Genomic DNA, 24,584 nt, shown 5'->3' with positions numbered 1-24,584 from the left:
AACGGCCTCAGCTTCAAGAAGGTATTAAGCTTCTTTAAGTTTATTATAGTCCTATAACAGCCATCTGGTTTTGGGACTAAAAATAGAGAATAAAAGCCCATTCCCATTTCGTCCCCTGGGACCTCTACCAGGACCTGTTTAGTTAGCAGTACTGCAATCTCTATCTCCAGTGCTTCCTGCTGTGTCTGGGACTTCATGGAAGTCAATAGGAAGGAGTTCGGTGGATACCGAACAAATTCTAATTTTAGGCCTGATGACACAATATTCATGGCCCATGGGTTTGATGTCACCTTCTCCCATTGGTGGCTGAATTTTAATAGTCTGCCACCTACCGGTGTAGTGGTTTTATCGGGACCTGTCTCCCCTGAAGGGACGTTTCCTGAATAGGTTGCCCCTTTGTTTGGGGTCCTTATTTCCCCAGCGGTCCTGGGGTCTAAAGTCCTTCTTTTTGCCAAACGGCAGCTTCCTGTAGGCCCTCCTGTTAAACGGAACATACGGGTTAGGAAAACCTCTTTCTCTCCCCCGCTTTTGTTAAGATCTCATCCAGTTCCGTGCCAAACAGGTACTTACCCTGGCAGTGTATAGCACACAGTCTAGTTTTTGTTTGCGTGTCTCCTTTCCACCCTTTCAACCATAAGGCCCGCCGGCCTGCATTGGTTAGCCCTACTGCTCTAGCCGACAACCGGAGAGAGTCCGCGGAGGAGTCGGAGAGGAAGGCCGCTGCTCCCTTAATGAGGGGCATAGAGGAAAGGAGTCTATTCCTAGCTACTCCATTCTTAATATTGTCCTCTAGGTCATTCAGCCACACCAACATTGACCTTGCCGTGCACGTGGCTGCTATTGCGGGCTTAAAAGCTGCCGTACATGCTTCCCAAGATCGTTTAAGGAATGTATCGGTTTTACGATCCAAAGAGTCAGCCAAAGTTCCTGAACCCTCTACCGGCAGGGAGGATCTACGAGAGGTAGAGGCCACTGCCGCATCCACCTTGGGGGCTCTCGACCAGGCTGTTAATTCCTCATCGTCAAATGGGTACTTACGTTTTGACGTTAATGGGAGGAAGGTTCTCTGACCTTGTTTTTCCCACTCCCTTTTAACTAGCTCTTTTACAGCTGGGACAACTGGGAATGCCCGGACTTTTCTACGGGAAATGCCTGCAAACATTATGTCTTGTGGAGTCTTGGGGTCCTTACTCTCTGGTAACCCCATGGTATTTCGGACAGATTTCACTAAATTACTGACACTGTGTGGGGAAACACGTTTGGTCCTCGTCCTCTGAGGAAGGGTATTCCTGGGATCTATCGGAATCTAGTTCCCCGGTTTCTGACGGCGATTTTGACGCCGGCGAGGCTCCTCCTCTTGACGAATATATCTCTCTCACGGAGGAGTGACCCCCCAAACTACTGGAACCGCCTAAGGCCCGTAGCTCCTCTCTAATCATCGCCCGGATATCCTCCTTTCGTGAGGATTCCTCCTGTAAGGCCTCCTCAGTACACGATTGGCATAATCTCTTAGGGTGGCCATCTGGGAGGGGCTGAGAACATAAGGCACACTATTTTTCGCCTTCTCCGTCCTTTTGGCCTAAAGGGGGTATGGACCAGAAAAAGAAGGCCATCAATTATTTATTCTGACCAAAAAACACTCACCCGTGAGTTTCGTCAGCAAACTACCGGCTGCAAGGTCCGCGACCCCGGCTGAGGCGAGGCATGGGACGACTTCTTTTCTTTACGCTTTTTCTCCAAGGGCTCATCTTGCCTGGAAGGTCCACTAGGTTCCTTCCTGGAACTGCCACTTCTTCTCCTTGTAGCACTGCTTTGTCTACTGCCATGCGGGGATTCCACTGGCTGACCTAACGGGAGCGAAGCTGGGTCATCTATGGATGACATGACTGCGCACTAGCGCTGTGTCTGTGGCTTCTTTTTATAGCCTCTGCTATAGCTGCTCCTCTTTTTTTTTTTCGTCCACCATTTTTTTTTTTTTTTGCTTCTGCGCATGCGCGGGCGTTCTCCCGCGATCTCTGCCTCCTGTCCTGACCCCGGAAGTCCTCTTACCACTTCCGGGTTGCCTCACCTGGGGAACGCTCGCTCACAGCGGAGTACTGATGCGGCGGCCGTCTGGCGGTGCCCACCGCGTATCTGCACCCCGCCACCAACACACGGGGACCTTCTCCATTAACCCCTGCCGCAGGTATGACCCCCGGTAGCGCTGCCCAGCACAAACGCTCGAGCTCTTCTGCTTCTTCGGGGGGGGGCGCAGCCATCAACCCCGGTATCCCATTGGTATTTGTAATACGCCCTCCTCAGGGGGGGGGGGGGGGGGTATAGCCATGTCCTCCCCAGTGAGCCTTGGCACCACTCACCTCCGGCCTCACCTGCATTACCAGCTCGGGGGGGGGGGGAAAATACACCTCTCCGCCCGACGCTGCCTCCAGTCCTGGGGCCCCTGCTGCTCATATTCTGCACGCAGGCAGCTACCAGACCAGGTATCCTCTTCTGCAGGTTCCTTTCCAGGAACAGGAAACCAAACTGAGGGAGCGAGGGGGACCGCCCCATTTATCTCTGTAGGTTTCCTGTCCCCTCTCTCAGTGGGTGCTGTCGTGGCGAAGAGGAAAATACGGGTTCTATGGGGTTTATTCTTACGGGGCCCTCCAGTGACCTCTTCAGAGTTTACTCACGTGACCCTGGCACTCTGCTCCTGCTTCCGTCTTTGCCTGGTCCTCCATGCTGATGGTGATGGAAGTCGCTTACTGCTGAGGAGACACATACATGTGAGTGGTGACAGGCTCCCCCTGCCACCTGCCCTGTGGAGCAGAGCTGCATACCGCCTCTATTGTCGCTGCCGCTCCAATCTCCGGACGCCTGCCCTTCTCCTGATGAGACGATGCCGCCGCGGTGTGCTCAGTACCGGGCGGTCACTGCCTGAGGTGTCCCGACAGCGGCGTGGCCGGAAGTACTGCGTCTGGTCGGCAGTGACGCGTGCACCGGAAGTGACGCGCCCCCGGCCTCTGGCCTGTCCTCCGGTGGGGCAGGAGGCTGACGCGCGCCTGCTACAGCACGCTCCCGCCCTCCGGACACAACGGAGTCACCCGGCGGTAGTCTGCTGTAGATGGACTGCTTGCGGGCCCTGGAACCCCAGTGGCGGTCTGCGGTGGTGGCGTCCAGGGTCGAGAGCCCCCGTCAGGGGGAAGCGACCCCGCGTCCGGGAGCAGCGCTACACCGGAGAAGCTGAGGGACCCTACATCGGGTTTCAGCCGCAGATCTTATCAGGTAGGAAGGGTGAGGCTGAGCCCCCCCCGATCCTGACCATCTGCATGGAACGGCCCGGATCCTCTCTCGTCGTTCCCATCCGCAGTGGGACAGGAAACACACTGAGGGATGGGAAGGGGAGGATCCTTTTAAACTCTCGTGGTTTCCTGTCCCACTACAGATGAGAAGGACATCCTCCAATGTGCTGTCAGGTGGTGACCTGGAAATTGGATTTTTTGTGGTAGCCGCTATTCCATGAAAAATGGCGATCACAAGACTGGGGACAGTATAACCAACCCGAATCGGGTTCTCCGGGATCTGAGACCTGAGATTTCCCTGACGCTGTGGGGCGCTATACTTTTATTTCTCAGAACTATTAAAGCAGGGCTGAGGAATACGTACCTTTAACTGCTGCCGTTAAAAAGGAGTGTTAGCGGTTAAGGGGTTAAGAAAAGTGATGCTAGTGTAAAAAGTATGCAGGCACAATTAAAGTATTTTATCTGAGACAATGTGCAGTTCCTGGAAGCAGTCACTAAAGTTTATGGAGCCACACCAACGGCTATGTCGATGGTTTAGGGTATGTGCACACATAGTTTTTTGTCTCTGCAGATTTTGTAGAGAAAACCACAGGTAAATCCGCAGGACTTTGTCCTGCAGTTTTACACCTCATAATGGATGAGGTGTAAAACTGCAGCGTTTCTGCACCAAACAATTGACATGCTGCATTTTGAAAACCGCGGGAAAAAACGCAGCATGTGCACAGCTTTTTTAAATTTCCATAGGAAATAAAGGTACTGTACAACGCAGCAGAATCTGCTGCGTTTCTGCAGAGCCAAAATCGCTGCGGAAACGCAGCAGAAACCGCAAAGTGTGCACATACCCTTACCTATGGCCACTGCTGGGGCTGGTAACAGCTGATTAGCGAGGGTGTTACACAGCACTCCAAGAATCAGATATTGATGACATAGCTGTATGATGGGTTATCACTGTACAAATTGTGATTCAAGAATGACAAGCGTACAGCTACATTCTATCCTTAAATGAACCATTAATAAACTCAAGCCTTAGTATTTATTATACAAGGTCATTTTAGGAATCTGCAAATAGGCAAGTTTGCTTTGACAACCTAAATTTCAGCCTATTCCATTAACCAAGGAAACTCAGATTTAGAGGTTGCAATCCCTCATTAAACAGGTTAAAAAAAAATTTAGGGTAGTTTCACACTAGCATTCGGCAGAGCTGGGTAGTTCCTCTGTTAAGCCCCGCCCAGTGGCGGACCTCCTCCTCCATCGGCATGAGTCCCGTGTACCCCATATTTAACATTGGGTACGCAGGCCATGCGATCGTATGCGGATGCGTCGTTTTACCGCTGCGCCGACCGCAACATGTTGCGTTTGGCGCAGTTCGGCACCGCATCAAAATGCATACATTCGGCATGGCCTGCATACCCAATGTTAAAGGTAAGGTACACGCAGGATGCATGCCGACGTAGGTGAAGCTGAAGGAAGAGGTGCGGCAGTAGGCGGGGCTTAACGGAGGAACTACGCAGCCCTCCACAGCTCTGCCGAACACTAGTGTGAAACTAGCCTTACCGTGAGCTTTTACTGGATTGTACTTTACCAATATGGAACATGTGCACAAGAACAGATCAGCCAATTGAGTAATGGAGAGAGTAAATTCCTCTAGATGGCATTCAGAGTTCACTGGTTCCATGCATTTAGTTTTAATATATTTAGTGCACACTATATGCATTTCCAGGTGTTATTCCAATGATAATGTCACCCAAACATGATTTGCTTTGCAGCATACCTTTGGTTTTACTGGAGACATTCCTGGTCTTCTCTTCACCTCAATCCATGGCTCAGATTTTAATGCTGGCAAACTTTTAGACAAGCCTTAGGAATTAAACACATAACAGGGAGAGATTATATATATTTATCTATCTAAGAGTGTGTGAGTGTGACCAAGATTGGCAACTACACCATAGCAGCTACAGACACAAAATTTGGTACAGTCACACGTCTGGACCCCGAGAGCGTCATAGGCTATGTTGTGAGGCGAAATTTTAACCCCACGCGTTGCAATTCACCAAACAATTTTGCCCCTATCTACATAATGGGGAAAGTGTGTGCATCAAGCCCCGCCCTTCATTATGATGTAATAATGGTTGCCATGGCGACGCTGATTCATCATAGGTTGCAAGCCCCGCCACTCATTATGATGTCATAATGGTTGCCATGGCGATGCCGATTCATCATAGGTTGCAAGCCTCGCCACTCATGTCATAATGGTTGACTATGGGATGGAGGATGTGTGATGAGTATATGGGCACTGGACTGATGGAGGACATGCATGACGGGTATATGGGCACGGGACTATGGGTCCGTGGATATGTATGACTAGATTATGGCCCGATGCTATCGCATCGGGAGGATGCGATAGCATCACACCTCTTGCCATGTTAACCCTCAACACACACACACTCCTCTCACCTTTCACCATCTCCACTCACTCTTTCACTCCACATACGACCCCTTCTTTCACTCCATCTCATACTCACGCCGTCATCGCCGATGCTCCACGATCCCCGACATCTTCCGCCGGCGCCATCCTGGATCCAGACGTCCACGCCGGCGACATGTTCTTGCGGCGACGCCATCTTGAGTATCGTGAAATCCCGCGATACTCAAGATGGCGTCGCCGGAAGAACATGTCGCCGGCGTGGACGACATCGGGATCCAAAATGGCGTCGGCGAAATCTCGCGAGTTTTCGCCGACGCCATTTTAGATCCCGACGTCGTCCTCGCTGGCGACATGTTCTTGCGGCGACGCCATCTTGAGTATCGTGGGATTTCGCCGATCCAAAATGGCGTCGCTGCAAGAACATGTCGCCGGCGTGGAGGACGTCTGGATCCAGGATGGCGCCGGCAGAAGATGTCGGTGATCGTGGATCAGCGGCGATGACTGCGTGAGTATGAGAGACGGAGTGAGAGAAAGGGTCGTATGTGGAGTGAAAGTGAGTGGACGTGAGTGGAGATGGTGAAAGGTGAGAGGAGTGTGTGTTGAGGAGGAGTGGTGTGTTGAGGGTTAACATGGAAAGAGGTGTGCGGTGACGTCACCGGTTACAACTGGATGGAAGTTGTTACAACCGGAAGCTGCTTAGGGCATTTATGTGTATGATGGGTATATGGGCACGGGACTATGGGATGGAGGATAATTATAATTTGTTATAACTAACCACAGTTAGTTACTATGCCCGGGCTCTTCAGCTAAGACACACACACACACACACACACACACACACACACACACACACACACTTTATATGGCAGAAAATACCCAAAAGTGACACCATTCTAAAAACTGCACCCCTCAAGCTACTCAAAACTACATTCAAGAAGGTTATTAACCCTTCAGGTGATTCACAGGAACTAAAGCAACGTGGAAAAAAAAATGGACATTAATTTTTCCAACAAAAATTTTCTTTTAGCATCAATTTTTTCATTTTCACATGGGCAACAGGATAAAATGGATTCTAAAATTTGTTGGGCAATTTCTTCTGAGTACACTGATACCTCATATGTGGTCATAAACCACTGTTTCGGCACACGGCAGGGCTCAGAAGGGAACGAGTGCCATTTGACTTTTTGAAAGATTTTTAGCCAGCAATTTTTTTTTCCCCACAAGGGTACCAGGATAAATTGGACCCCAAAAGTTGTTGTCCAGTTTGTCCTGAGTACACTGGGTACTGAGTACAGTGTGCCCAAACAATGGTTTCCATATGGGGGGAAACCATTGTTTGGGCACACGTAAGGGCTCGGAATGGAAGTAGTGGCGTTTTGAAATGCAGACTTTGATGGAATGGTCTGCGGTCGTTGTTACGTTTGCAGAGCCCCTGATGTGCCTAAATAGAAACCCCCCCACAAGTGACCCCATTTTGGAAACTAGACCCCCCCAAGGAACTTCTCTAGATGCCTGGTGAGCACTTCAAACACCCAAGTGCTTCACAGAAGTTTATAACAGACGTGAAAAAAAATTCTCAACAAAAATTTTTTAGCCCCCAATTTATTTTCCCAAGGGTAACAGTAGAAGTTAGACCCCCCAAAGTTGCTGTGCAATTTTTTCTGAGTACGCCGATACTCCATATGTTGGGGTAAACCACTGTTTGGGCACACGTTGGGGCTTGGAAGGGAGGGAGCACAGTTTGACTTTTTGAAAGCAAAATTGGCTGGAATCAATGGTTGCACCATGTTGCGTTTGGAGACCCGCTGATGTGCCTAAACAGTGGAAACCCCTCAATTCTAACTTCAACCCTAGCCCCAACACACCCCTAACCACAAGCCTAACCCTAATTCCACCCCTAACCCTCTTTCCAACCCTAATGGAAAAATAATTTCTTTATTTTATTAGATGTTCCTGCCTATGGGGGTGATAAACGGGGGGTGTATTTACTTTTCATTCTATTTTGATCACTGAGTTTATCACAGTGATCAAAATGAATGAAAGGAAATTGCAGCCGGCGGGCGCACAGCACATGCGCCCGTTGTAATATCCACACGTTATGAAGAATTCAAGGTATTAAACTTTAGATATGTTTTATTCTTCGTCCTCCAGCACACAGCATAACAGTTGCATTCCCATGCTCCCAGAAGTGAAACTGAAACTTCCCTTCTCATGCCTCTTGTCTCCACCCTCCAAGTCCCATAAGTCTGGCTTGCTTAAAGAGACAGATCTAATTATTATACATTACATCATCCTTTTTTTTTTTTTATAAATAATCTATATTACTGATAAATGCAACATGAAAACGTCCAAAGAAATCATATGTCCGTTTTGTCTTATTTGTTCAATTCTAAAACCAGAGAAACAAATAAAACAAAACAAAACTGTAGTTACACTTCAATAAGCCTCGATGGAGCTCTTCTCTCTCGTGTAGGATAACGTCTGGGCTCATTGAAAGGGTTCATTGTTGATGGACCAGCTACCTCTTGTTGGTCCTCTCCACCATCGGATACCAAATCTTCCAAAGAGAGTTCATTGTCATCATTCTGCGGTATGACTTTAAAATATGAAGAATTTCGCGTTATGGAGTGTCCATCTCGTTCAGCTGTGATCATGCTGCCTTTCCTTTTGGTAACATAATATTTTGCAGGACCATATACAGGTGAGGTCTTGTTGGTTGGTCTTTGACGTACCACCACGACATTCCCTCTTTCGATGGCACTTGACTGTCCTTCGCCTTCTGTCTGCATAACGTTTCATGGCTTGTTTGTTGGAGAAATCTGTGGATCCCACTGAGGAGTCACTCGGTCGGGGATGGCTGGTCACATCAGGGAGACGTATACGCAGGGTTCTGCTGAACATTAAATGAGCTGTAGCAGCATTAGTAGTGGAGTGTGGCGTATTGCGGTAATTACGCATGAATTTGTATAATGACTGTTTCAGTGGGATGTGCTCCAGACTCGCTGCCTTGATACGTTTCCCCAGAGTGCGCATAAAACGTTCCACAATTCCATTGGCTTGCGGCCAGCAAGGTGTGATTTTCCTGTGATTGAATCCCAAGTATTCAGAAAATTGTGTAAACACATGTCCATTGTCTGTTTTGACCACTCTTGGAATACCATATGCCGAGAAAATGTCGTCCAGCTCTGGTATGACATTATTAGCAGATGTTGAAGAGATAAATGAAATGACAGGGTATCGAGAATATTCATCAATTGTTACGAGAATGTATTGGCCATTTGGCAATGGTCCATATATATCGACTGCCACTTCCTCCCAGACAGCAGTGGGTAACGGAGACATTTGTAATGGCTCTAAGTTTGATGATGGAGTGATTACTTGACAAGTAGAACAGCGTCTAATCTTTTCTTCCACCAAGTGATCCATATTTGGGAACCACACTTTTTCTCTGAGTAACTTCTTTGTGCCAACAATTCCTAAATGACCTTCATGTGCTATCTGTATGACTAAGTTACACAAAGTCTTAGGTACAACTAGTTTGGTACCTCGAAGAATGAGGTGTTCTTCAGTGACTGAATTCCTCACGTACGTTTGAGAATAGTTTTAACTCTTTCAGATCGATCTCAGAATCAGGAAATTTTTCTTTTTGAATTTCATGCCACCTTCGATTTTGGATGATTTGTATTAGGGCACAGTGTCTTGTCTTTTGTTGTTTCATTTATAAATTGATCAAGAGAAAGTGCTTTTGGCACGGCATGATCTGTAACAAAACGTAGGTATTCTTCAATGGAGGAATGCACAGGTATATCATTAGTAGGATGTCTTGAAAGATAATCAGCCGGATTGCTGTATTTTCCAGGTTTGTGAACAATTTTATAGTTGTAGTCCTGTAGACGTAGGCCCCATCGTTCAATTCGTGCAGGCATTTTAGCTCTGGGATTTCCAAAAATTGTAAGAAGTGCTTGATGATCTGTGACAATGGTGAAGGGAGCTCCATAGAGAAATAAGTGAAAGTGTTCACAATCCCCAGACAACTGCCAAGCTTTCTTTTTCAGGTTGAGAATATTTTCTTTCAGTGTTTGTTAAGCTCTTACTTGCATAAGAAATGATGTGAGGATTTTGATTGTTATCCTTGTACTGTGCTAGAATAGCACCCAGTCCCACGGGACTGGCGTCCACAATCAGTTCAGTTCGAAGAGCTGGATCAAAATAAGCCATAGTGGTTGTCGAGCAGAGTTCATTTTTAATTGTTTCAAAAGAGGCCTGACAGCCTTGAGACCATTGAAAAATACAACTTTGTTTTGTAAGTTCCCGTAGTGGATTGCTGATTGTTGAAAAATTCGGAATATATCTAGCACAGTAACTTGCCATTCCAAGGAAAGAACGCACTTCACTGGCATCCTGTGGAATTGAGGCTGTTCTGATAGCTTCCACTTTCTTGGGGTCTGGTTGTACTCCTTTTGCCGAGAAGATGTGACCATAGAATTCTAATGAACCCTTGTCAAGCTCGCACTTCTCTTTGTTTAAAGTGAGTCCAGCAGAAAGCAGGCATTCGAAGATAGCATATAGAGCACGATTATGCTCAGCTTGAGTTTTACCAAAAACCAATATGTCATCACTGTAATTAAAGGCATTTGGGATGTGTTGAATGACACTCCTTATTGCATCCTGAAAAATTTCTGCTGCTGAGCAGACTCCAAAAGTCAATCTTTTGTATCTTCTGAGGCCCACATGGGTGGAAAATGTGGTCAAATATCGGGACTCTGGACTCAGTTCTAATTGATGATATCCCTTATTAAGGTCACGTTTTGAAAAGACGGTGGCTCCATTTAATAAATGAATAATGTCATCAATCGTAGGTGAGATATGTCTTTCCCTCTGGATAGCGGTGTTGGGCAGGCGCATGTCAACACACAGTCTCACTTGATCAGGAGTCTTTGGTTTTGGAACTACCACAAGTGGAGAGACCCACGGAGTGGGACCAGTAACAGTTTCAATAACGTCCTCATCCATGAGCAATTGGAGTTCCTTTTCTACCTTCTGTCTCAGGTGAAATGGAATACGCCTGTGAGGCTGGGCTACTGGACGAACATTGTCATCCACATGAAGGTGTACTTGAGAGTCCTTTAGTTTTCCCAAACCACTAAATAGGGAGGGAAAGCTGTTCACCATAGTTTGTACATCCATATCCGCAGGGTCAGTTATGGTATGAATAATCTGGATGAGCCCTAGCTCCAAGGCAGTGTGATAGCTGAGAAAACAGCCTCCCGATCCTTGTAATGTGTGGAAAGTGGTTTTCTGCCTGTTTTCTTTATATCTAATTTCAGCATCAAATTGTCCCATTATAGCTAGAGGTGTTTTAGATCCATAAGGAAAGATTTTAGTCTGCACTTGTTGTAAGACTGGCCTTGTTTTCAATTGTTCATATGTAGTGCCATCTATGATATCCACTGAAGCTCCTGTATCTATTGTAAAGGTAATGTCAGTGTTGCAGATTGAGAGTGTAACAGGGAGACTGTACTGAACCAGTGACAGAGGTAGTGAACACATAGTTCTCAGTCGCAGACATTTCTTCTGTGTCCTGATTTATCACTTTTACATCTGCAGATTTTGTCATAGGCAGCGGAGGCTTGTAGTGCGCTGATTTGCAAACAGCTGCAAAATGATTCCCTTTTCCACATTTACTACAGGTTTGTCCCATAGCTGGACATTTGTTCTGGGTGTGAGGGAAATCCTGTCCACATCTATAACATTTCTTCTGTTTCTGGGCTTGTTTGTCTGGTAAATTTTTCTGTTTGAGATTATGCACATGTAATTTATCCCCATTCTCCATTACGGTAGCCTGATGATCTGCTATTTCTATAGCACGGGCCATTTTGAGCAAATCATGTAGAGAGATATCCTGCTGCAGAGCCTTACGCCTTAGGTTATTAGACGAGCAGGTGACAATTATTTGAGTTAGGATTTCATCATCTACATCTGTAAAGGCACATCCATGTGCTAACTCTTTCAGCCATGTGACATAAGTGTCTATGGACTCTTCTGGAAGCTGCTTGGCAATCCTGAATTTATATCTTTCATATCTGATGTTCTGTTTGGGGTTGAAGTAGCCAGTGAGAGCTTTAGTGCAGTTGCTGTATGTGTCCGTTTCTGCTGCAGGTAATGTACTGTATATGTCAGACTCCTGTGCCTGCACAATGCAGGAGCAAAGCTCTTTTTCTTTTTTCCTCCTTTATGTCCATGGCTTCTAGGAAATTCTCAAATCTGTTTAGCCATTTTCTCCAGTTATGGGAGAGATTAATGACAGTCATATCAAACTGTGGGAATGTGTGCAAGTAGTCAGCCATGATAGTCTCTCAGTGGTGCTGGCGTGTGAAGCGGTAAAATAGAGTCCGTACTCACAGCAGTAGGTGATTATATCCCATCCTCGTCGCCAGTTGTAATATCCACACGTTATGAAGAATTCAAGGTATTAAACTTTAGATATGTTTTATTCTTCGTCCTCCAGCACACAGCATAACAGTTGCATTCCCATGCTCCCAGAAGTGAAACTGAAACTTCCCTTCTCATCCCTCTTGTCTCCACCCTCCAAGTCCCATAAGTCTGGCTTGCTTAAAGAGACAGATCTAATTATTATACATTACACCCGCCATTTTCCAATATGGTGGTGCCCATGGTCCGGGACCGCGGGACACCGGGAGCCACAGTGTCACTTGGTGAGTGCCGGGGGGGTGATCGGAAGACGGGGGGAGCGGCGGCAAGGCGGGGGGGGGGGGGGGGGGGGCAGATGACAGCGGCAGCACATCGCCGCTGTCAGTGGTGGGGGGGTGGATCGTTGTCACCAGCCATGTCCGATGCTACAGCAGCGTCGGACATGGCTGGATTGTAATATTTCATCAATTTTCATTGATGAAATATTACTATCGCTCTGATTGGCTGTTTCACTTTTCACAGCCCATCAGAGCGATTGTAGCCACGTGGGGGCGAAACAACGCCCCCCCGTGGTGAAGTACAAAGCCCCCTGTATCTGCAGGTCGGGTGACCTTTCAGTGACCTAGGTCACCCGACCTGTAGGGGGGCTTTAAAGTCATGACGCCACATAGGAGTCACTGGTCAGATTGGTACCAGTTTTCATGACGCCTATGTGGCGTCATAGGTCGTGAAGGGGTTAAATATCTGGCCAGAAACGGTCATGTGATGGATACCAGCCAATCAGAGAGCCTGTATCACATGTGCACTGCTGGCAAATGGGAGCACTTGTTAAAGGCTGCTGCAGAGTGTTCTGACATCACCCAGGGGGCGGTGAGCACCGATTCGTCACTGGGGCAACAGCCAGAACACTGAAGGGGAAAAGGCAGTAAGCTGATCTCACGTCGGAGCGGCCGGCGCTAGACCGTTTCCCAGGCAACACCAGGCCCCGCCCCCCCAGCAGTGTTAGTAACATATCACAGCCATTAAATGAAAAAATTCTCACACAGCAGTGCACATATGCAAGTGGCTAAGATCTATGGGGACATGATAAGTCCCAAAGCGGTAAATATCTCACAAAAAAGCACATGGCACTCATTTATTGCCTTTTTATCATACTATCATTCTTATTGAGCTTGGGCTAGAAGTGGGTTCTGCAGAAGCAGAGCAGGAGGGATGACTACCCTCCATCATAGAAAGGTCCCATCTTGTGGAGTCTTCACTATGGGCTTCTTTTATCTAGGTGACGGTACTCCAGTGCAGCATCCTACTGGATGATCCAACCCCTGCAGGAGCTCCTTAGTTTCACTCCATTTCCAGAAGATGCGAGCTAAAATTCAATGGTGCTTTCCACTGTAGAACACAACGGAAATAACGTTGACTTACCTGCGACCGACTTCACTTCCGGTCTCCACATGCTGGAGCATAGTGAGAGGAGGGTGGTCAGGGAGCCCTCCGGCTTAAGCAGCTTTGCTTTACCCAGAGGCGCAGGAATAGAGGAGAGGTCCAGTATCCCAGGGAAAACAGTAGCAGCCATAGGAGGGGGGAGGCCGGAGCGACAGTCCACAGTGTCCAGCATTGTGTTCCTCTGCAGGCGTACTACTCTCTGCCATGTTAAGGGCAAAGAAAAGTAGTGAAGTGCGCATGTTTAAGCGCTCTTGCCCTTTTCCTGTGCATGCGCACTGCAGTACTTTTACTCTCTGCTGTGTCAAGGGTAGAGCATACGCCTGCACAGGAACACTATGCTGGACACTGTGGACGACATAGGACGAGTCATCCACACGAAGCAGTGCAGGATGATGGCTATGACAAAAAGAGGGAGAGGAGCCAGATCAAGACCAGCAATGCCCAATGACTGGACCTCCCCTTAGGGAGTATGATGAAAGGTCTTGATCTTGTCTTGCAGGCATACATATGGCATATTAGAATGCTGTATACAAAGGATTACAGGTACTTGCCTTAACTCATAGTAAAAATCTAGTGACAAGCTCCCTTTAATCCTACCAAGAATTCCATAAATTATACTTAAAGGGGGTAAAATAATTGAGAATATATTTGAATTCTGCTGAATACCTTTTTTCTTTGTTACAGGAGAAGGAGACTGAACGTCCAACTCATAGTTCTCTTTGCTTTCATCGCCATCAGTCCCCTCTATGTGATTACCTTTTGCCTGATTAGGCGATACGTTTTGTGGGTTGAAGGAGAAGTGTTGCCACTAAAACATAAAATTTAATTAGTAAAAGCAAAGACAAGTCTGGTCAGGAACATAATGGTCTTCAAAGCAAAATTCTTTTAAAGGAGTTTGCTTACAGTGGTCTTTGTGCACCCCAGTCTCCAAAAGCATATCAAAGCTGTTAGAAAACTTAAAAAAAGCCTCATAATTCACTTACCACAGGACTGGCAGTCTCACTTAGAGTTGGCCAGTTTGCAAGATCACTTAAATCACTAGCCTTCATGAAGGAAAAACAAGAAAAGTTACATACATACTGATGATTTTAAGAAAAAGTGGCAAAAGAAATATAAATATATATTTTTTTAGAACGGTTCATTCCTCAACATTTTTAAAGTCCATGCATGTTATCATTGTATTCAACATTTTTTTTTTTCAACTAATACAAATTTTTTTTTTTTTAAAAAGTTACCTTCTGAGAAGCAGATGTTCCAGCCTGGACAAGTCTTGATGAACACTGCAAACCTGAAAACAAGTAAAAAAAAAAAAAAAAACCACTTACGGTGTATATATCCACCATACAAAAATCGTTGACCTGGATCAAGCACCACTATTAAATACAAATATGATTTATGTTCTGTCTATAGCTTTATGCAAAGTTTATATATGCTTTATCACTCACCATGGTAAAGTGTACACATTTACATTAACCCCTTAAGGACCGAGCCACTTTGTAGATTAAAGACCAGGCATTAATTTTGAAATCTGACCACTGTCACTTTAGGTTATAACTCTGGAACGCTTCAACGTATCCCACTGATTGAGATGGTTTTGTGACATATTTTACTTTATGATAGTAGTAAAATTTCTTCACAATTTCTTGTTTGGCCAAAATTGTACATTTGGCAAAAAGTGCATGATAGGGCTCGGAAGGCGCACCATTTGAGGTTTTGAACGTAAAATTGGATGGAATCGAGAGCGGATGCCATGTTGCCTTTGGAAAGCCCCTGATGTGCCTAAACTGTGGAACTGTGGAAACCCCCCACAAGTGACCCCATTTTGGAAACTAGACCCCCCCCAAGGAGCTAATTTAGTTGTGTGGTGAGCACTTTGAACCCCCGAGTGCTTCACAGAAGTTAATGTAGAGACATAAAAGAAAAAAACAAAAAAAAAAAAAAAAAAACATTTTTTCCACAAAGATGATCTTTGTGTCTCCAATTTTTTATTTTCCCAAGGGTAACAGGAAAAATTGAACCCCAAAAGTTGTGCAATTTGTCTTGCATATGTGGGGGTAAATCACATGACATTTTTTGATCATTTTTTATTCCGATTTTTGTGGAGGAAGAATGGACAAAACAGCAATTCAGGATTTTTTCCTCCGTTCCACGTGTGGTAAAATTGGTAAGGCAGCTTTATTCTTTGAGTCACTACGATTACAGCAATACCCAATTTATAGCTTATGTTTTGGCATTCTTACACAATAAAAAAAACTTTTAAAGAAAAAAATAATTCTCTTAGCATTGCTTTATTCTGAGAGCGATAACTATTTGTCCGCTGATGGAGCTGTATGGTGGCTTGTTTTTTGCAGGACAAGATGGCGTTTTCAGTCATACTATTTTTATTTACAGTCTTCTTGATTGCTTTTTATTCCACTTTTTTCAATCGGTACGATAAACCACAATTTGCTACTTTTTTGTTTACGTCTTTCACTTAAGGGGTTAACTAGTGACAATTTTATAGACCAGATTTTTATGGATACGGCGATACCAAACTTGTGTACTTTATTTAATTTTTTTACATAAAAAACATGCATTAGTAGATTTTTTTATTACTATTTTTGAACAGTTTTTACATTTTTTTTTTTTTTTCAAAAAAGGTTTTTTTTTACCTACTCCCTTTATGGGACTCACTTTTTTTTTTTTACTTTGATTGCATGTATAATACATTGCAATGCTCCAGCATTGCAGTGCATTATACCTATATTAAAAAGCTTCTGACACCATGCGCTGAGCATGGTCTCAGATGCTTTCCGTAGCATGGCAACCCTGGGTCATCATGGCAATGATCAGGCCCCACAATGACACCAATCTGAAGGCAGAGGGAGCTCCCGTCCCTCTGCCTCCCTCCAGAACACTGCAATCGCAATTAGGGGGTTAATAGCCAGGGGCGGCACGGACGCTGCTCCTGGCTGTTGGTGCAGAAGCTCAGCCACTGGCAGCGCTGAGCTCCTGCACTGACTGGGCAAGAGGTGCTGATATTTCAGCATCTCCTGCATGGTCATGCTGTGATTGGTCAGCCAGACTGACTTATCACAGCGTTCTGGGTGCAGGGACCAACGGCATGGGTCCCTGCACATCTTCCAGTTCCTCTCATCTGTCAGTGACTGAACTACCACTGCGCGTTTACACGCAGTGGTAGTTTAAATGCATGACGAATACAGCCCATCACAGTGCGGGAATTTACACCCAGCCATGACGGACTGTGTCCGCCAATGGACATTAAGGGGTTAATGTGCCATTAATTCCAGAGCGCTTTACAGACATCACTCCCCATTAGGGCTCAGTATCTAATTTCTTTATCAGTATGTCTTTGGACTGCCTGAACGAAACCCACACAAACGTGTGAAGAACAATTTCATGGCAGATGTTGGTCTCTTGTCAGATTTGAACCCAGAAACCCCGCTGATTCAAAGTAACAGTGCTAACCACTGAGCCAACATGCTGTACTTTATAATAACAGTACAGCAACATGGCATTAGAAATGGACAGTGTGTGACTCACCGACAACTACAGTAAGTATAATCGGAACACTGGACGAAGCCTGTCTTTCACAGTCATTACATAAGCTCTGACATTTTACTGGCATTATAACATTACAAAGTTACTCTTACCACATGAAAAATATGAATAACTCACTTTCAAAGTTCACTCAATAGGCTCTAATCTCCACCATCAGGAGACACATGACACATATAACCCTAGCCACACACCCAAGACCCCATGGACACAACACACATCTATTATAATCCATGGTGCTGTGACAGTTTTTAACAGACTGCCTATACATGCAAACCACACAGAGACCTGTCCATTTTTTCCCGGCAGCACGGATGAAAAGGGCAATTACAAGTCTGTGAAAAACACCTAGCACATGCATGGCATCAGTTTGCCATCCATGTCCCGTCCATGTTTAACACTGCAAGTACAGAAGAAGCTTGGTTAGCCATTTCATTACCCATCCGTGAAATACACTGAGGGTAAAAGCAGACACACTGATGCACAACATTGATGAAGTACGGGTTTAAACACAGGCATGTGAATGAGACCTAAACTAGTATTGCCACATTGTGGGAAAACACACATTGTAGCCAAGTAGGACTTGGTATAAATGCACAGCACACCAATATGTTGCAGATCTCTTCTGTCAGTTACTGGTCACTGCAGAGGCATATTGACCACACTGATGTCACCACAGTGGTCTGAATTCTCCATAATCTGCCATGGCCAAGCGTCCTCACTCCATACTGATAAGTTTTAGGTTGCGCACAGGCTGTGTACGAGCCTCCTGATGGTAGAATAACTCGGTTATGTTCCACAAAACAAGCAACTTTGTAGGCACATTACTGCAGAGGAGGGGAAAAAAAATATTACTGCTGTGGCAAAATAAGTTAGTTGAGCACATCAATTTAGTTTTGATCTTCAAATTTCAGTTGAACTACCAATAATTTGCTAGCTACACTTGGGTAGGTCTGTTAATATACTTACTGATTGCAGTCTTCCCCAGGTTCCATCTTCTAGGTCACATCAGATCACACTGGGGTTTACGTACAAATCGTAAGTCAATTTTACAGTGTCAGAAAAGTTGCACACATGAATGTAAACGTAGCCTTACATTATTTTACATCAGTATTTTCAGGCCAAAAGTCAGGAGCGGGTGAAGAATACAGAAGTGGTGACACGTTTCTACTATATACTTTTCCTCTGATTGTTCGACTCTTGGTTTTGGCTTACAAATACTAACCAAATATTGATAGTGTGAACGTGGCCCAAGGCACACTTTTTTTTGTACAAGAGTGTTGGTGACTTTCACAGATAGCACTTGTACCTATAAAGCTGTGTGCCCACGTAAGCGTTTTTTTTCACGTTCTTTAAGCGTTTTTACTGGCAAAAATGCTTAAAAGAAGCATCCCATTGATTTTAATGAATTCTGCACTTTGTGCCTATTGATGCGTTTTTTTTTTTTTTTTTTTTTTACACGAAAACCGCATTGCGGTAAAAACACAGCATGCTCATTAATTTCACGGAAAAATCCACATTTCTAACCATTTTCTATGAGACTGGGGACGCTCCGGAAAAAAAAAAAAAAAAAAAAAAAAAAAAAAAAAGAAACACCTAAAAACACACGGAAAACATGCAGAAAAAACGCTCGTTTTCTGGGAAGAAGTCCAGTTTTCAGTCAGGAATTTTCTGCAAACATGGGTACATAGCCTAATAGTGAACGAGAACATTCACAAGCCCGATTTCCTGCAGAAAATTGTGCATAAGTGTGATTGTAATCAGAGTGTAGGATTATCTAGAATGCAAGTATTTAATTAAAAAATAAGTAAATAAAATATAACAAAATACATTCACTGGCCTGTTACAAGAAGGTGGAAAACACACACACACACACACACACAACTCCTAGCAAACACTGAAAATCACTGATGAAACTCAGCGCTTTTCTTTCATGTATGAGAAAAATTGACTGTGTGAGCGAGTCTTAACATTGTGACTTCAGTGTGATCCAGCGAGCCAGAATAGAAGCCACAAGGGTCTGATGAGAAATTGAGCAGCACTGAACACGGGAGGACGGCGATCAGAGAGCACATTATTGCACTCACTCGATTCAATACACAATTATACAGCTTATAAAACCTTGGGAGGGATCCTTTACAGGCCCTGCAGGGAGCATGGCAAGACAAGTAACGTTGAATCACATGTAGAAATAGGAGATCGTACTAACGTGTATGAGCTAAATAAAAAGGATCTGGAACTGTATGGCAGATTAAGACAAGAGATGAGCGAATATGATCATGTCCCTGCTTACTCCGTAAGCTATAGCACTTACCGAATAAGCTACAGCAGGAACCTGGATACAAGGAGCGCGCCGGCTGATCACATATTCAGCGCCGCAGCTGCATGTGTAGCGGCTGTGTCACACCACATGCATGGAGAGCCTTAGTGCTGGCATCTCCATGCATGTGGTGTGACACAGCCGCGACACATGCAGCTGCGGCGCTGAATATGTGATCAGCCGGCACGCTCCTTGTATCCAGGTTCCTGCTGTAGCTTATTTGGCAAGTGCTATAGCTTGCTGAATAAACAGGGGTCCGATCATATTCACTCATATCCCATTAAGACCATGTTCACACAATGCTTTTTATGCAAATTTTAATCTGCGTTTTTACAGTACCAGCAAAGTATATGAATTTTCAGAAGTCGCAAGCGCACACGTTGGTTTTATGTTCCTGACTGATTTGGGAAACTGCTGCCATGTCACCCCTTTGAGCGTATTTGCAGGGTTTTTTCCCCCCCCTTCAACCATAGGAAACAATGGGTAAGTGCAAAAACATGCAAGTACCGGTTTTTGGTGCAAAAACAAAAGAATTTAAGGGTATGTGCACACGTTGCGGATTCTGTTTCTGATCCGCAGCGGATTAGGTCCTGTGGATCTGCAGGCATTGTACAGTACAATGCAAATCAATGGGATTTAAAACCACAGTGCAGATGCTGCAGATTTTTCCCCGCAGATTTGCTGCGGTTTTAAATCCACAGCATGTCAATTCTTTCTGTGGATTCCGCAGCAGTTTGTTCCATTGTCCAGGTGTTAAACTGCAGAGGAAAACTGCAGGTCACTTTACCTGCAAATCTGACCGGAAAAATCCGCAGATGATTCCGCATTGTGTGCACTCACTCTAAATCAGGCTTTTTTGGGGCCACTAACCTTTATTAACACGCACAAGAGACAACAAAAACGCAATAGCAAAAACGGCTTTTTGTAAGCCGCTCCTTTACAGCCGAGAGCAGGTTTTGCCTGTGGGAAAAAAACATGTGAACATAGCCTTAAAGGGAAAAAAAATAAACACTATATACGCTGGGTTGCAGCTAGAATAAAAGCCAAACACTGACTTCTCCGGTAACCGATCTTCTTTCAGGCCTGACAGCCTCATCCCAGTAACCAATCGTTCCCTCAATTACTTCAGCAACACCGAGACTAAAGTGAGTGACACTCGTGCAGTCAAGTCGCAGCAAGAAAAGGGAGCGGCCCATACTAGGTGTCAGGGTGTACGAAACGGACAGTTATGGTCCGTCAGGTTACAGATCATAAAGTCCTGATCCCGGTCTGTCGCCATTGTGTGAGCGCTGCCATCTATACCATAAGGCTCCACCACCGCCCAGTATAGGCCTAGCTCTATGTACCAGATAGTGTTACTACTGCCCCCATACAGCAGGTGAATGTTGCCCAAAACAGGAGATTTTGATCATAAATGATTGACTGTTTTGACCAATGAATACTTAGGAGTTTTGAACACATTTTATCATAGTCTGATAATTCAGACCTACATTGGGGGGGTTATGTTCTGCCAGATTTATCGCTATTTACAAACACGTCTTACCCGCCTGATCGTGCCCACCGAACACAAGGGCGCTGTTCGCAGAGGCAGGGTTTGCTTTCTTGGTCCAGGGGTTTGTGCTGGGCACCGGGGGCTGGCTGGGCTTGGTCTGGCCCCTTCTGTGATGCCCAGGGGGCTGCGGGGAGGATTTCTGGAGGGCACGCCTGTTATAGCCCTGCTCCAGTGGTGTCAAGGCTGGTGATACAGGGTGTGGGCAGCCACAGGCTCCATCCTCATGGTGGGCACAGCAGGACTCTTGGGATGCCATCCTCAGGGTATGGGGTGGATACTAGGCTACAGCACTGCCTGTGCTAGACACAAGCAGAGATGAGGGGTGGAGGCGCCAGGGACAGAGAGCACAGGTCAGAGGAGTTTCTGCGCTGTCCCAGCACCGGCAGGGCACAGCTGACAGGACCGTACACAGGAAAGCTGCAGCCCCCCTACACCGTGCACACAGCCTCCCCAAGCACCAGCAACCCGCTATCTCCAGCAGAAAGCAGAACTCGTGTGCACGCGCAAACCGACCACCCGGGCGTCTAAATAAGCTCAGGTGTCACGGCACGCGCAGGGCATCACTAAGTGCGCCTGCGCAGTGAGCCCTGTATGTCAGCGCTCAGCTGTCAGTGGTGTGTGCATTCGGTGCTGTGTCAGCCTCACCACAACGGTGACCTGTGGGAGCCATGACCGAGCATAATGGGGTCAAAGTGCAAAACGGCTTTGATCATGTGTAGACGGTGCGTTTATTGGTTAGATGCGTTGTACTCAGTAAGGCTATGTGCACACGTTGCAGAATTGCCGCGGAAATTTCCGCGGGAGTTCCGTAATTCCATTTCGCGGGAAATAGGCGAGAAAACCGCATTTTAATTCCCGCCTATTTCCCACGGAAAAACTAGCGATTTGCAAGCGTAATTAGCTTTCAGAATGCTAGCGGTTTCCAAGCGATCTGTAGCATCGCTTGGAGAACTGATTGACAGGTTGGTCACACTCGTCGAACATAGTGTTTGCCAAGCGTGAGCAGCTTTTTACTACTTAGGCCGCCTATGCAGCATCAGTAGTAAAAAGATATAATGTTAAAAATAATTTAAAAAAATAAAAATCGTGTTATTCTCATTCAAATACTGATGTAAAATACTGACTAAAAACTGACCGTGTGAACGTGGCCTGATATGGCAACTTTTGTGGCATAACGTCCAATATAGTGTAGTGTTTCACCATCTCATCTAATGATCCCGTGACATAAAACAGCCACGAAGCGACATTCACCTAAAACCTGCTTAGTTGTCTTTTTATTGTAGGGCTCATCAGATATGTGACTTTCCCAGCCTAGATCACAATGTGAGCTGCCAATCGGGTGGTTTTTTTTTTACAACTAAATTTCAACTGTAAAATAGACAAGAGCGAGTCAAAAAGAAAATGTGTCGTCTTTTTTTCATTGTACGCCATGATTTTAGTCAACCCAATTTGCTGTGTAATCGTAGCCGCGAAGCACACTGCCGGCCATAGTCTCTGGGGTCATGCAGACATTCCGGTAGGATTCATTCTATCGCCTCATTCAAACATCAGTGTTATTGACGTAAGAGGAAATAGACCGAGTGCCATCACTGATTTCTGGCAGTGTCATCAGAGTTTGGGCTCATACTCACATGCGAGAGACTCGGACGAGTCTCGCACGTCAATACCCGACACTGCCGCAGGCACTCGGATGGGAGAGTTTAGCTGCATGTATTTCTATGCAGCTGAGCGCTCCGATCTGAGTGTCGGCGGCAGAGACTCGTCCGAGTTTCTCTTTCTCACAAGAGAGTATGAACCCTTAGGTCCGATATACCCGTAGTTACAGGAGTTCCTTTTCATTGTGTTCCTGCCTGTGAGAATAAAGCCTCATTCACACATTACACACGAACATGAATAAACTGTATCATGTCATCGGTGTATGATCCTTGTGTCTGTTTTTACCATCAGTTTATTAGTGTTTTTCATCATGGATAAATAAACTACAAAGCTTCTCCTATCCTTTGCAATGTTAAAGGGGTTGTCAGGCCTTGGGGTACAAGTCCGCTGTCATTCTATGTGACTACAAACTTGGGAATCCTCACAGGGCATGAAACGCCGAGAGCGGGTGATCATGTAACTGCGAGTATGTGATTTGCAAACTTCGGCCGGTTTCACATTTGCGCTTTATAGCGTTGCGACGGCCTGCGCATGGCCGCCGCTAAGCCCCGCCCCCTGCCGGCTCCCTGTCCGCCCCATCCGGTCATCGCCGCCTACTAGCGCACATGGGCGCTTGCGATCTGCGCACCCTATCTTTAGCATAGGGTGTGCAGATCGTGCGCTGGCTGTGCGCTAGCAGGATTTTGCTGTGCGCTGCGCACTTTTGAAGGTGCGCCCGTGTGCGCCGAACGCAGCATGTTGCATTTCGGCGCGCACGGCGCACCTTCAAAAGTGCTCAGCGCACGGCAAAATCCTGCTAGCGCACGGCCAGCGCACGATCTGCGCACCCTATGCTAAAGATAGGGTGCGCAGATCGCAAGCGCCCATGTGCGCTAGTAGGCGGCGATGACCGGAAGGGGCGGGCAGGGAGCCGGCAGGGGGCGGGGCTTAGCGGCGGCCGTGCGCAGGCCGTCGCTGCGCTATAAAGCGCAAATGTGAAACCGGCCTTCCAGCCACATTACGACTGTCTGTCCTTACTCTGTACACTTGCATTGAGCGAGGTTGTGCACCTCTAGTCGGCGTGTGACCGTATGTATGCAAATATCATACTTGCGGTCATGCGCCCCCGCTCCCGGCATCAGAGAATTCCCACAGTGAGGAGCCACAAGTCTGCAGTCACATAGGCTGGAGCAACCCCTTTAAATACGGACAGCACACAGATCACACACAGATGACATCTGTGTGCTGGTCATGTTTTTCATGGACATATAGACTTGTATTGGCCCTGGTCATCCATGATACCAGAGAAAACCAGACATGTCCCTGAGATTTGCACAGAAACGCGGTATATGAAAAGCAGACATTTGAACAGCACCATAGATTGTAGTGTGTAGGTGTTGGAACCATGAAAAACATGGATAGCACACGTTTGTGAAACATGGATGTGTGAATGAGACCTAAGACAACTTTCCACCATTCCCCTGAACAATCTTTATCTTGCAGGTAAATGGCTGTCTTACATGAAACACCATGAACCCATAACAATCAGCTGCACGGTCTTGCAGGTAAAAAAAATGCAAAATTAAGTGATTTTGCAAGAAAAATACTGGAAACACCAAAAGGTTGCTGTCGTTTTCTCTGATAGTCTGGTATGGGGGAGCCACTGCGCATGACAAACTCCGCTTACAAAGGACTTTCAGAACAGCAGAAAGAATTATAGGTTCCCCCCTGCCTAAAATCCAGGATCTTTATGATAAGAGTATTCGATCCCACGCATTGAAAATTTCATCCGATCCCTCTCACCCGGGACACTCCTCATTCCAACTACTCCCTTCAGGACGTCGCTTCAGAGTCCCCAAATGCAGCACCAACCGCCATATGAACAGCTTCTATCCACTCTCTGTTCAACAATTAAATCATCATGTGTAGACTATATAC

At 46.0% G+C, this 24,584-nt stretch overlaps 1 protein-coding gene across 1 annotated transcript in view; it reads right to left on the bottom strand.

Moving 5' to 3' along the window:
- Window positions 1-21,527, bottom strand: part of LARP1B (La ribonucleoprotein 1B) — a 67,259-nt gene extending 45,732 nt beyond the window's left edge. The window contains exons 1-5 of the mRNA XM_073572073.1: window positions 21,003-21,527; window positions 14,817-14,869; window positions 14,565-14,624; window positions 14,248-14,389; window positions 5,053-5,138 (exon numbers count right to left, since the gene is read on the bottom strand). Of these exons, the coding sequence (XP_073428174.1) occupies window positions 5,053-5,138; window positions 14,248-14,389; window positions 14,565-14,624; window positions 14,817-14,869; window positions 21,003-21,267 (606 nt within the window). The 5' untranslated portion in view covers window positions 21,268-21,527. The remainder of the gene's footprint in view (window positions 1-5,052; window positions 5,139-14,247; window positions 14,390-14,564; window positions 14,625-14,816; window positions 14,870-21,002) is intronic.
- Between the last annotated feature and the right edge of the window lie 3,057 nt (window positions 21,528-24,584).

The sequence above is a fragment of the Dendrobates tinctorius genome, unplaced genomic scaffold, assembly GCF_039654945.1.
Source record: "Dendrobates tinctorius isolate UK_male_01 unplaced genomic scaffold, ASM3965494v1 ptg000030l, whole genome shotgun sequence".
NCBI lineage: Eukaryota > Metazoa > Chordata > Amphibia > Anura > Dendrobatidae > Dendrobates > Dendrobates tinctorius.
This window is presented reverse-complemented; position numbering and strand designations above follow the sequence as displayed.